General features: G+C 40.7%; 1 protein-coding gene across 13 annotated transcripts in view; it reads right to left on the reverse strand.

The window, feature by feature from the left end:
* Window positions 1–12953, reverse strand: part of AOPEP (aminopeptidase O (putative)) — a 168092-nt gene that overhangs the window by 9226 nt on the left and 145913 nt on the right. For 8 of the 13 annotated variants that reach the window (XM_064641352.1, XM_064641349.1, XM_064641344.1 and 5 more), the window contains 3 exons: window positions 11694–11780; window positions 9064–9208; window positions 5358–6165 (listed from right to left, as the gene is read on the reverse strand). In XM_064641352.1, the coding sequence (XP_064497422.1) occupies window positions 9068–9208; window positions 11694–11780 (228 nt within the window). In that variant the 3' untranslated portion in view covers window positions 5358–6165; window positions 9064–9067. Of the gene's footprint in view, window positions 1–5357; window positions 6166–9063; window positions 9209–11693; window positions 11781–12953 lie in introns of those variants that run through there. The other 5 variants (XR_010426536.1, XM_064641347.1, XM_064641345.1 and 2 more) reach the window with 4 other exon arrangements.

A 12953-nucleotide genomic window follows, 5' to 3' on the forward strand; every position in this document is an offset into this window, starting at 1 on the left:
AAAAATATGAAAAGGATTGCCATGTGACATCCTGTTGTTGTGCCACTTCCATGATTTTCCTATCAATTCAGTTTTCTTTTGTGAATCTGAAAGACAGTTTAGCTCCGATTTTTCAGACATTCACAGAGCAAGATCCTCCTTCCTGACTGCACTGGGAGCAGTGGGTCCTCACCACCTCTAAAACATAACCAGAAACCAGAGTCTTTAACAGCTGTATTTCAAGACAGAGAGGGGTATAATTTTTGGTGATTTGGGGTTTTGCATGTTATAAGCCTGTGGTTTTGATGCTGAAAGCTCTTGATGCAAAAATATAGTGGTAAAAATACACCAACTTCCAGCATTTACCTTTGTTCTGCTGTGTGGAGCTTTTCTCAGTGTCACATCTCTCCTTCAACTGGTGCTGGCATTGCTTCAACATGGTAAAAGAGAGAATCAGGTACCCTCAGAACTAAAAAAGACTGGTCTTACTATTTTCTTAGTATGACTGATTCCCCATTCCCATTCTTTCCTCCCAGCTGTCAAGTGGGAAACTTGTTATTCCTGTGATTTGACTGAAGAAAGGAGAGGCAAATGCTAGGGGTAGGTGTGTGTAGGAACCATAAAATGTCAGTAGATGGGCTTTCTTGTTTGTGCATAAAACTGACAGTCTTGTGATTATTCATCTGACTCTTCATGCAAAGAAGGAAAGAGTTCAGCATTTATGTCATGTAGTTGCATCTTTTTTATATTCAAGCCAAGAGAGACAATTTTTTCCCTCAGCTAAAATTGGGAGCTTATTAAAAAGCCTTTGTATAGTTGTCCTAGTTAGGACAGCTGAAGACCAGTTCATCATGGTGGGTGTAACCCAAAACTGTGTATTCTATAGCCTTCCATGCCATTTCCCAGAAACTAGACTACTGTTGTCAATAGACTATTCACACCCTCTGCCCATAGAGCCTGACTCCTCAGGCTATAAACTAGGTGTTAAGAGGCCTGTGAGACAGGAGGATGCTCTTGTCCTCACACCCTTTGTGGAACTCCCCGCCCTGAGGGAAGCACTGAGCATTCCTGCCTGAACTGGAGGATATATAATCTTGGAGTCTTGGAACATTTTTTAACCCACTCGTGGGATCCAGAGGAAGGCTGCAGCTCATCGCTCTCAACCAGACTTAGACCACCACTGGACTGCAATCACCACTTTTGGCCCGACTGCAGCAGCTCTCCCACCAGCAGGTTCTTCCCCTCTCCCTTTACTTTGGACTCAGGCGGGGCCCAAGGAACAGCACTTTGTTCATGCCCCAGGGTACTGGGTTATACATTTGGGTTTTGTGGGTTAAGACCACTTGTTTGTTTGTATGATTGTACTTACTGTATTATTTTAATAAATTGTTATTCTGATTTATAGTCTCTCCTTTGAATTGAGTTCATTTCCCCTGCTGGTTAACTCTTAAACCAGCACAATAGTCAAAAGGAACAAGAGATGATAATGATGGGCAGTTTCAGCTCGAGTGGTGGCAATGACAAAATCTTGATGTCAGTATTGTGGAGTAGTATTGCCATGTCACTTCTGGGAACAGAAATTAAGGAGGATACCAGGTCTGTAGGACATGTAGGGAAATGTTGGCTGAAGGGGCATGTGAAAGGCAGAATGAGGGGCAGTGAGGTTCCCTACAGTTAGGGAACAAGAAAAAGTAATAGTGCTTTTCAGATGTGAAATTGAGTAAATTGGAATGAACTTTGATTGGTCCTGTTTGGCAGTTAAACAGGTGAGTTTGGGGCACACCAAGAGACAGATGCAGACTGGAGTAAGATGGTTGCTGGCAAATTGTAATTTTTAGTTTTGTTGTATTTGCAAGAGTTGGCTGTAAGGGGGTACAGTTGTAAAGCAAATAACTCTTACTACCAGATACAAGACAACTGCCAAACAGAGTTACACATTGCTGTGATGTAACAACCTGAGGTTAAAAAAACAAAAGAAAAAAGGTTTTTTCTGTGTGGCAGATGATGACCACTGTCCTTTCAAGATTAAAGATGAAGTGAAATATGTTATGGTGCCAAACACCAGCTTCTCAAAGCAGCCTGTTCAGAGGGAGTTAGGAGGGCTGGGGATGATGACAGTGGCAAAGCAGCCACCGGCTCATGAATGGAATGTCCCAGAGTGAGTGTCAGGAGAGACACAGGTCCCAACAGGCCCAGAGGAATAGCCTGGAGCAGTCAGACATGGAATTTTCAGAGATGACTGAAGTGAGCTACATTAAACAAAGTGTGCAGTGATGTTTAGCTGCTGCTCAGAGGGTGCCAAAACCAGCAGAGCTGGCATGGCCACATGCCAAAAAGCAAACCAGACTTTTGCTGTTGGGGTACTCTGCTAATACACTGCAATGCTCAGCTGAAAATTAAGTTGTTTCCTGATGTATAAATTACCATGCAAAAGCAAATCTTTGCACAACTGCAATTTCTGCATGCTTTCAGGTAATAGAGCAAATGCCTGTGCTGGCAGCTATAAGCACCAGGAATCAGGCCTTAATTTTGTGCAGAAAATATGCACTCAGTTTAAGCCACAGCAAGCACACAAATGAAGTTAATCTCCCAAGCAGTGTACAGATGTCTCAATTTCTTTGTGCACTGGCATATTTCAGTGATGTCAGCCTGGCAGCAGGGTAAGTTTTAAAATAATTTTTCCAGCATATTGTGCCCACAGAAACAAAGGAACATATCCATGTCAGCGTCTATGTTCACTTAAAGTATTTTGTATATGTGCCTAAACTCAGTATACTTGTGGTGAAATTCTAGATGAGTCAGGCCCCTCTATTTAGTTGCTTCATTGTCCTTTCTTGCAATTTATTATTTTTATTTATTTATTTATGATGCCTACTAATCTAGGCATCAAAGACTGGGGGCAAGAACAGAAATGCACTCAGGTGTCTGTTAAAATCTTTTCCTGTTATGGAAGACATCGAACATAACTCATGAATTCTAGATATTTTACAGCTTTAAAAGACCACAAGATTCATTATAAAGACCAAGAGATATATTAATTTGCATTTAGATATTAAGAATCAGTGTTGTGGAATAGGGTTTTCTTTAGGCTTCTTAAGCCTTCTTGTTTCCTCAAGCTGCCCACTCGCTCAGTTTGCATTTCTGGTTAGATTTGCTTCCAGACCTTTTCCCTTCCCCACTGTGTGTGAGGAATGGACAATAGGGTACAGCTAATTCCCTCCTAAAGGAGAAAGCATAGAGACAGCAGCAGCTGCAAACACCTCCCAGCAAAGCTGCAGAGCAAACAAAGCTGTCAGCAGAGTGGTCTGTGTCACTCTGGGCTTGGAAGAGAACGTGTGTGCCCAGGAATTCATGTCCTGTGTGGGGCCAAGGGACTGCCAGGTCACCCCTTGTTGTGCTCTGCCTTTATTCTGAAGAAGTGACCCAGTAAGTGGCACAGGACAATAGATGGTGACCCTTGCCTAACTGTATGGATACAGTTTTAATTTCATCTGAGATTCATTTTTACAGTTCAAAGCTACATCCAGAAAAGAATCACCCCGATCCCAACCAGATGGTGGCCTGATGGGATAAGTGGGAGATAGTCCAGCCTTCTGCACTGGACTTTCTAGTGCTATTCAGGGTAGAATTGCCACTGTGCTTGGAGAAGAGTGAATTAGGGATGGGCCTTACGCTTAAAAACCCACCCTTACGAAATGGTGTATTTTATTCAGAGAGGGCTGACTATGAAACAGAGGTAGAATGAAACGTAAGTAGAGCAGAAGCCACCTCCAGGGTGTCTGTGTTTGTCACAGTCACACACACTGACATGGCAATGGACACCAGACTTCAGGTCTTAGTATTCACCTCCAAATGCCCATTTAATGTTGTTACATTTCTGCCACTGGCCCCAAAAGCCTGACTGTGCTTAAGAACAAACAACAACTGTGCAGTTCCATTGGATTTTACTGTGTTGACAGTCAGCTCTGGATTGCAGAATCATAGAATACACTGAGTTGGAAGGGGGCCACAAAGATCACTGACTCCGATTCCTGGATGGAGGGATCATTTGATAAAACATGTTTTCCAATAATTATTTTAGTTACAGTAAGTTTGGAAATGTTTTTGGGGGTTTTTTGTTCACTTATTTACTACAATTAGAGCCTACAGCTCAGGGAAATAACATAGAAACACCCACCTGGAGAGTAAAATCTTGAGTAAAATGAGTAACATTGTTGGTTTTTTTCTGCTAAGCTTTCAGTGGGGCCTATTAAAAACTCCAATAATTAAATGACAGTCTGTGGCTCACTTCCAGTGGTTTTTTTCATGATTCAGAAAGATTTTAAACTAAGGAAATGCTTATATCATGATAATGACCCTACTATATAATACATACATGAATCTCCTATTATCTCTTACTCATGATGAGTAAGTCACAGAACTATTCAATGCTGTCTTTAGTTTTCTTCCTAATCTGAAGCCTTACTGTATTTCACAGTGCTTGGATTAGTAACAAAAGGCCCTATAAAACCTGATAAAGGGCCAGGATTGCCACCTCTTTGCCATTTTTAGGTTGTTTGGTGTTAGTGTTTTAGTTTCTGTTCATTTTCTCAGTTGCTACCATGAATGATGGATCACAAAGTTGTAGTGAGGGAAATAGTCAAGTTAATACTGCTGAGACAGACTGGAACAGCTGCAGCAAACAGAACAAACTACTGCTGTGCTCAATATTAACAAAAAATGCAAGTAGCTTGTTTTGAAAGAAACCAAATGTGATGATATTTACAGAGGTGAGGAGTGCCTTACTCGCCCAGTAGTTTTAACAGGAGTGGCTATGAAGAGGCTTGCAGTGTATTTAATTTCTGTGTGTCCTATGCAAGAGTCTTATGCAGCTCTGGGTTTTTTCCCTAACACAATGGAAAAAGCAAAAAGCAAGCTGGTGGCCTCTGCAGAAAAACCTGTGAAATGAAGCAGAACTCTTTTCTGAATGGGCTCCTATCAGAGCTCCATCTCTGAGTGTGACCACAGAAGTCAGTGTGGTGTCTGGGCCATTCTTGGACAATTTCCTCACTCTTGCTGCACTTGAAAGAACTCGCTGAGTGTCCCGTCACTCAGGTTTTGACACTGTAAGCCTGGAAAGGGAGAGGTCAGAAAATGTGGTGAGGTGAAAAGGAACTGTACTCTTTGTGCTGAAGTCACTGTTGAGGCAGGCTCTTACTTTAGATGCTGAGAACAAAAATTTAAAAGAAATTACCACATTTAATTTTTCTTGTTAATATCCATTAACTAACATCTTTCAGCTGCTTTTCTCCTGCTGCAAAACCAGAAATGGGGTCATTCTTTTTCCCAAGTTTGTGAATGCTGAACCACTGTGCAGTGGAAAGAACCAGACATACTTGAAAAAAATATTTATTTTTACAAGATCATTTTATGTAAAACAATAGAGTACAAAGGAAATATGTTCAATTTTTGTGTTTTAAATTCTTACTCTGTGAAAGGACCAATTAAAATGTCTTCTAGAAGTGTAGTGCTCCACTGATCAGGAAAGAAGAGCTACAATTGACATATCAGTGTGAAAAAGGAGCAGCACAGGGGTATAAAAGACACTTTCAGAAAACAGGGCTGACATTTCTGGTAAAATTTAACCTAAACATCACAGAGAGAAAATGCTGATCTTTGTTTTTCCTTCAGTCCCATCCCTTCACCAGGACGATGGTAGGTCACTTTCCACAGATTATTTATGCTTCTAATTAATCTCCCAAGTCCCATCCCAGCTCCTGCTGATTTTATGTGAGGCATTTTTTAATATGACAAAGAAGTTACAAACAAAATTTTAAGTATACAATACAGTTTAATCGAATTTCAGAATCTCCAAATTACTGCAGTGCATAAATTGTTCAAATCAAGAGCCCTTGGTATCTGCAAACTGGAGTGGTTGTATTATCAAAGACCAAGGACAAACCCCAAATGTCTTGAATCAGAGGATCACCTAAAGCCAGAGTAACACGTGTGTGTGTGTGTGTAGTTTTTGTGTGCATGTGGTCTCAGTTACAGTGAACCTCTGGAAGTACAGAAAGGTAAATATTTCTGTCAAATGATTGTTTTAGCAGTCACAAAATCCTTCCTTTGATGTTCGGGGTCAGTCAAATCCAAGTACCATCGGGGTTTAGAAGCAGATCTATTAAAAGGGTTTCTCTGTGATCTTTCCTGCAATGGAAACAGCATTTAAAGTTATTACTCTGCCACAGTTAAGGAATATCTGTGCATTCTTGATTGCCCCAGCTTTCCAAAAGGAGTTGTTTTCCAGGTTACCAGCAGAGCACGGCTGTGGCTGCAGAGTTAAGAACTGCTGTTCTCTGCAGTGTCCTTGAGCTACCACAGGGGCTGGGGAGGACAGAGAGGGTTCATGGTGGAAGCATATTCTCTTGCTTATTAGCAGGTTACTCTGAACATGATGTTGGAGGCAAGTTCCCAGAGCAATACTGTGTGATGTGCTACATAACCACACACAGTTCTCTAAACAGTACTGAGGCAGCTTTTCCACCTCAGGCCATTCAGTGTTTAACATCAGGACATCACAATGTACACCGGGGCATTTTCTGAGAGAAAACAGCACCAACATTTCTCAACGGCTCCTAGAAAAGGTACAGCTTTTTTTGCTCTAGGGCTCGACTCCTGTTCCTGCTGAACTGAGCCAGTGTGTAAAATGAGAACTGATATCAGCTCAGTAGGCACCGGAGGACGGGTCCATCCACAGCCTGGAACAACAGCAGCACCGTCAGTGGTGTCCGACTGGAGCTGCCACCGTTTCCTGCGAATGACACACAAACTAAACTACAACTGCAGAGAGAGCAGGACAGCATCCATTAAAGAGAAGACTATAAAACAAAGCTTTATTGACAATTTCAGCTTAAAGTCACAGACAGTATTTCCTCTGACCTTTAGGGAAGATGGAAACCAAATTACTGTAGGCAACACCTTACGCTTGCAGTCAGACCGAGAACTTCGGGAGCGCTGTTTATTCTCAGCTAAAAGTCTTTGGTCCTCCCTAAGTCAGCTCTGCCTCTTATCCTCCATATACTGAACCTCACACACATGCACTCACTCCAAATCTACCCATCCAGCAGCAAGGTATCTCAGCCAGCAAACGCTCTCTGCCCTGCACAGAGTCTCCTCTCCTTTCTCCTCAGGTGCAGAACTTAGCCACTGTGAACAAAGAGAGAAACAATCACTGTTCACCAATCAGCTAAGCTCTGCACCTCACCAGAGAGGTCTCCGACTCGGCAGAGATCATTTTCGGAGGAGGGTCTTCTGTGATGCTCTGCTGCTTTCCTCTTTTTTGGTTTGGTTTTTTTTTTGGTTTGGCTTGGTTTCCTGGTTGGAGAGGGTTCCACGCCGTGCACGGCTCAGACAGTTATGGTGAGGTTCATGCTAGTAGCTGCGGTCATGGCTCTGTGGTAATCCCTGGCAATGTGATTTTAATCTTAAATCACAAATCATCATGCCAGGAACCCAAACAGCCACAACATTAAAAGGAAATGGAGCAGTCACACAGAGTATTGGACTCAGTATCTTTAGATTTTATGTCACAGCTCATCACACACTTCTAGTCTGTCTGGAAAGTCCAAGGGGCGATTCTAGACTATTGCTCACACACACACACCATGTCATCTTCCTGTGCTAGGTACTTACCATCAGAAGCTTGTAGAAATTTTGATTTTATTATTGAAGGAACTATAAAAAGTCAGTTCCTACTACAGTAGTACCAGAACAAACTGCATCTCCATGTTTCTGGCCTTCAGAAGGTGGCCTTCACTAGAAGACATCTCACAGATTAAGAATTGTTGAATGTAACTCAAATTCCTGTGAGTCCTTGGGAACTGGGAGTACACAAGAATCTCTGAGCTGTACCTGTTTTAAAAGGTGGCTCCCCTACTCCACAACTGATATCCTGGCACTCTACAGTCTGATCCACCTTTCCCAAAAATTTTTCTTGGCAGGCACAGTTCCTGTCTATACAGAAGAATAACATGGCTTTTCATAAACAAACTTGCACTTGCTTTCATAGAACCTGTCATTTGCTGTATTTCATATAAATGTAGTAAACCCCAAGAAATCAAGTGGAAATCACTGTCAAATACTGCTTGAACAGGAGAAAATTGAGATTTCTGCTTGGTACCAATTAGATGATGATGATTTTGCTAAATTAGATGCCTGAATTTTGATACCACAAATTAACCATAAAGTTACATGAACAACCAAGGCAATCAGTCTGTTGGGTGAGTGAGTTGCATCAAAGATCTGAGGTGTGCTGTGCTGTAAGAAACCTTCACACCACTCTTAATTAATTGCTTGTATGTTGAACGTGCATGTGGGACACTGTAAGGTTGCCTCTGACTCCTCAAACAGACTGAGAAGTGGGAAGCACCTTTGCAAATTACCAGTTTATAGTCTACAGCAATTATTCCATGAATACTTTTTGCAATTCTGCTTCTTCTCTGGTGATTTCTCCCCACCAATTTGGTAAACAAGCCAGCTTCTTCATGTTAAGGCTACTCTTCTTACCTCATAATCAATCTTCAAAAGCCTCACTACCCTTAACACAAAAACATTTGAATTATCAGCTTGCTTCCAAATAATTCAGATTTGCTTTCAAGTCCAAAGCTTCATATTTCCACTGTGGGATAAGACTCTTTTCAAAGACTGTGCTGCCTACCAAGTAAATAGGCAGCTCCATTAAACAGAAATGCTCCTTGCACAACTGCAATGTCTGTAAGCACTGTTAATACAGAATGGGAAACAACTGCAGGCAGAGCCTGGCCTTCCTTGGCCCTTTGGACTTACAGTTGCCTCTTGTATAGTCCATTACAACATTTACAACAAGGCCTGTTCTCCAGCTAGTGCCTACATGTGTGTCACTCACTGCTTCTGCAGCTGGGCTTAAAAAAAAGGAAAAAAACCAATAAGATATTTAACAAAAGTTACTTCTCAACCTGAGCAGCCCCAGGCAGCACAGTATGCCAAAGTTTACCACGTTTAGTGAGCTCTGCATGTTCTTTCTTTATGAAGCAAAATCAGGGTGTTTAGATTAAAATGAAAAATCACCTCTTCAGAACAACATCTCTGCCACCACTTTGGCTGAGGACACATCCATATGTTCCTGTGCTGAGGCAAAGCATTTATGTGCAAGTTCTTGTTGTTTTGCATCTTCATTCACCATTAATTCACCATAGAGATACACCCCCATAGCCTGAAAGAGGAACATAACACACAGGCATCCTACTACCAGTAACAACTAGTTAGTCATTCCATTGACCTCCCAGTACTCATTTAAACTTAAAATGAAACAAAACAAACAATCCAAAACACAGAAAATACCACATACTCTATTACAGCCACCCTCCCCACAAAAAGAACTAGTTTTCCCTGGATCTTTTTAGCCTAAGCATTGTTGTCTATATGCTGTGTTAAGTGTGTAAAAACAGATTATTAATATAAAATGTCTACGTTACTTAAAAAAAAAACAAACTCTTACTCCACTTTCCTTGCCACTCTTCAAGTTGAATACTCTTTTCTTTTATCCACAACCTGATTTGTTTCCAAATGTCCCTTAAGAAAACAGCTTGTCTTTCCTTCAACAGGATACACATTTTCTTTCCAATTGGGATGTTTAGACAGTCATCCATGAACAGAGACTGAGGCAGCCCACTCTGAAATGCCCATTTGGCAGTTTGGTAACTGGACATCAACTGAATATGGTCAGGTCTGTGTTTCACACTCCCCTTTACACCTGAGATACAACTGAACATGCACAAATCCTGGGTTGGTAAGAAGGCTCTCTCTAACTACTTATTCTGGACACAGCAGCTATAAAAATTGTAATGGGGCACCTGAGCATGAGATCTGGGCCCCTTTGACACTGCCAGGAAAGCACTGGCTACTTAACAGGAAACATACTGGGGATTGCCTTTTTTTTCTGATGACACAATTTTTTTCAGCTACTTACAGGAATTCAGCGAGTCTTAAGCTGCACTTACCAAAATAGGATTACACATGCAACAAAATATTAGCATCTTAGCATGCTGACTTTTACAGTTATTGTTTGGACTTGCAGGATAGGAAAAATTTTGATAGCATGGAGAAAACAGTTTTTAACATAATTTAACACAATTTCTAGCACTGGCTGCTAACCCTTAAAAAAACAGCTTCAACAAGAAGGGAAATTTAAAGCTTAACAAAGACTGAAATTAAAGGAAAAAGTCTCAGAGTGGCAGAAAGCTGCCAGACTCCTTGGCAATCCCCTGAGTTCTCTGACAGCAGAGAACCAAGGACTCATATTTCCAAGGTCTGCAGTTGCACCAGGTCTGGCAGCCACAGCCCAGGCCTTGCAGAGGCTCCACTCGCTTCCACTGAGGGTTCAAAAATGCTGGAACTTCCTTCCAAATAGGAATCACCTTCTCTACCTAGTGCTAATAATTTTTCCCCCAGGCCTAAATATTAACATGCTGTAAAGAAACTGGTGTTTTGTAGACCTGAAAAGGCTTTAAATAGTCACATCTGCATTTTTGCCCAGACGTTTCAAAAAGCTGTCTTTCATGATCAGTAAGGGCCTGCAACTGCTCTGAGTGGTAATCACTCTAGAAACTGGTTGTGCCATAAACTCTATGCACTGCTGAAGTACATGAAATGAAGATTACATTTAAAAAGTTGCAAAAATTATTTCCCTGCACTGTAGAAAATGTCTTTATTTGGCAAAATATCTATTTCAAACATAATGCAATTCTGTAAGGTTTTATCAACTCAAGGATTTCCTGGCCCCTCATCCTCCAGGTTCTGCTGGTGGTTATCAATCCTTTCATAGAATAAAAATATGCACAATATTTATAACTCCTTCCTTGTGAAAAAATGTTTCTTTATGTCTTTTTTTTTTCTATTAATAAAGAGCTTGCCAAGGACTCTGGGGCCTTTTATTGGCTGAGATATAAATAGGTGGTATGCTTCAGAGCTAGAAGAAAGAGCAGGCCAGACTGCAATAATTCAATTGTGCTGCATTGCCTGAAAGCACAAAATCCTCATTGGCTGCAAATGGCTTTGTTCATTGTCAGCATAAAAGGTAAAGACATTAATGTTTTGCCTAGACTTTGACATATCTTGCACCATTCTGTATTTTTTTACATACATTTTAAATAAATAACAGTCATCCTAGGCAGAGAATGTCTCAATTTTATAGAGTTCACAGTGAATAAAAATAAATAAAATTGAAATAGAAAGAACAAGGCAGGGGTACAATTAGAATTTTAAGTTCACAATGGCCTAAATAAAAGGCTATTGTAAGGACATCATGTAAGGACAGCCTTTTAAGGCCTTCAGAATCTTCTGGCAGCATTCCCAGTCAGACCTGCCTTCACCACCCTGCAAAAGGAACCAGTGCTGGGAAATGTCTTCCCAGCATCATTGCTACCTCTAGGTTGCATAAAAGGGAAGAAGAGGATGGATTATATCCTATTTTACCACTGGACAGAAGATTAGGATGCTCAGAGGGGGTTGCAGACACCTACCCTGGGTGGCTTCCTTAAACTACAATGTTTAACTGGCAGAAGAGGCAAAAACTGAACACACAGACAAGTTTTTGACAAACTGCAGCAAGAAAATATATTAAAATATTTTTTTTTGTTTCAGATTAAGGGTGTCAAAAAGTTGATTGTTTTCAAAATGCTAATTTAAATGTAACTTACCTGATCTTCTCTGAGAAATCTCTCCACATCTCCATACCCAGGCACATACTTGTGTTTAATTACAAGCTCACACCACCGATGACGAACCTGTGGGAACACAAGTGATAAATATAATTCTGTACTAATATTTCACCCGTGCCAAAAGGTTAAGAGTTAGATATAAACCCATGAAACAGGGAGCTTTCAGTTAAACTAAACAGTTTTGCCACCATATCTTTGCTAGTAACAGGTTTTAAGCACCTTGTAAAGCATGTAATATCCATCTGTATTTGAGAAGCCATTGTGCTGTTCCACCATGGACATACACATTGACAAAAACAGTCACTGACATTCTGAAATTAAATTTTCAGGTAAATCACAACTGAAAAAATGTTTTTATTTAAGTAGCATGAACATGAATTCCATATGTGTCTTTATGTTGTTGCCTTTACATTTCTGACTTTGTTCTTAGCTACTCTTGTAGTGTCATCTGACTCTCCAGCAAGGCTTGCCCAGTTGTGGGCCAGACTAACATTTGATATTCCATTAGTGGTTCAGCACTGACACAAAAGGAAAACAGGCAGGTGGAACAACTCCCAATCCTTCTGTTACAGCCTTTGCTCTTACAATCTTTCAAAAGTCAGGGCACCTAAGAACAATCACCTTCCATGATAAGAATAAAACATTAGCAGTTCTAATATTTTTTCAAAACTGAGTCCAAATTGTGCTTATATCAAGTAACTGAGCATGAACCTTTTTCTGAATGACAGATTTACTGATGACATTGGGAATGGGAGCCAGAAAGGGAGGGGGGAAAAGGCACACTAGAGTATTCTTGTGCTTTTGGAAATAAGGTATTTGAAAATAATTTCCTTTTCATCCTAGTTCTTAGCAACTTTACATCTCAGGAAAAAATTTCACAGATTTATGCAATTAGATGTTAATTCTAGTAGCATAATTAATAAATTATAAACGCTCACAGGTCGTGGAAGAGTCCTTTTTGTGTACTTGATATGCCTTTCCACCAACCCCTTACACACAATAGTTTGAATGAAATAAATTCACTCACGAATGAAATAAAAAGCTGCAGGGTTTTGGGGCCAAGTGGATTTTGCGCTCACTGCATGTAAGATCCCAAATAGTTACAGTGCAGTGCATGGTAAGGAATAATTGCTGTCTCTTAAAGCTTTTTGCTGACAAAATAACAGCTGTTAAGATTCCTGCCAGTGGAACCGAAGCTCAATTTACAAAAGAAATAGCTTTCCAAGGTTCAGCTCACTT

Source organism: Pseudopipra pipra, chromosome Z, assembly GCF_036250125.1.
Source record: "Pseudopipra pipra isolate bDixPip1 chromosome Z, bDixPip1.hap1, whole genome shotgun sequence".
In the NCBI taxonomy this organism is placed as follows: Eukaryota; Metazoa; Chordata; class Aves; order Passeriformes; family Pipridae; genus Pseudopipra; species Pseudopipra pipra.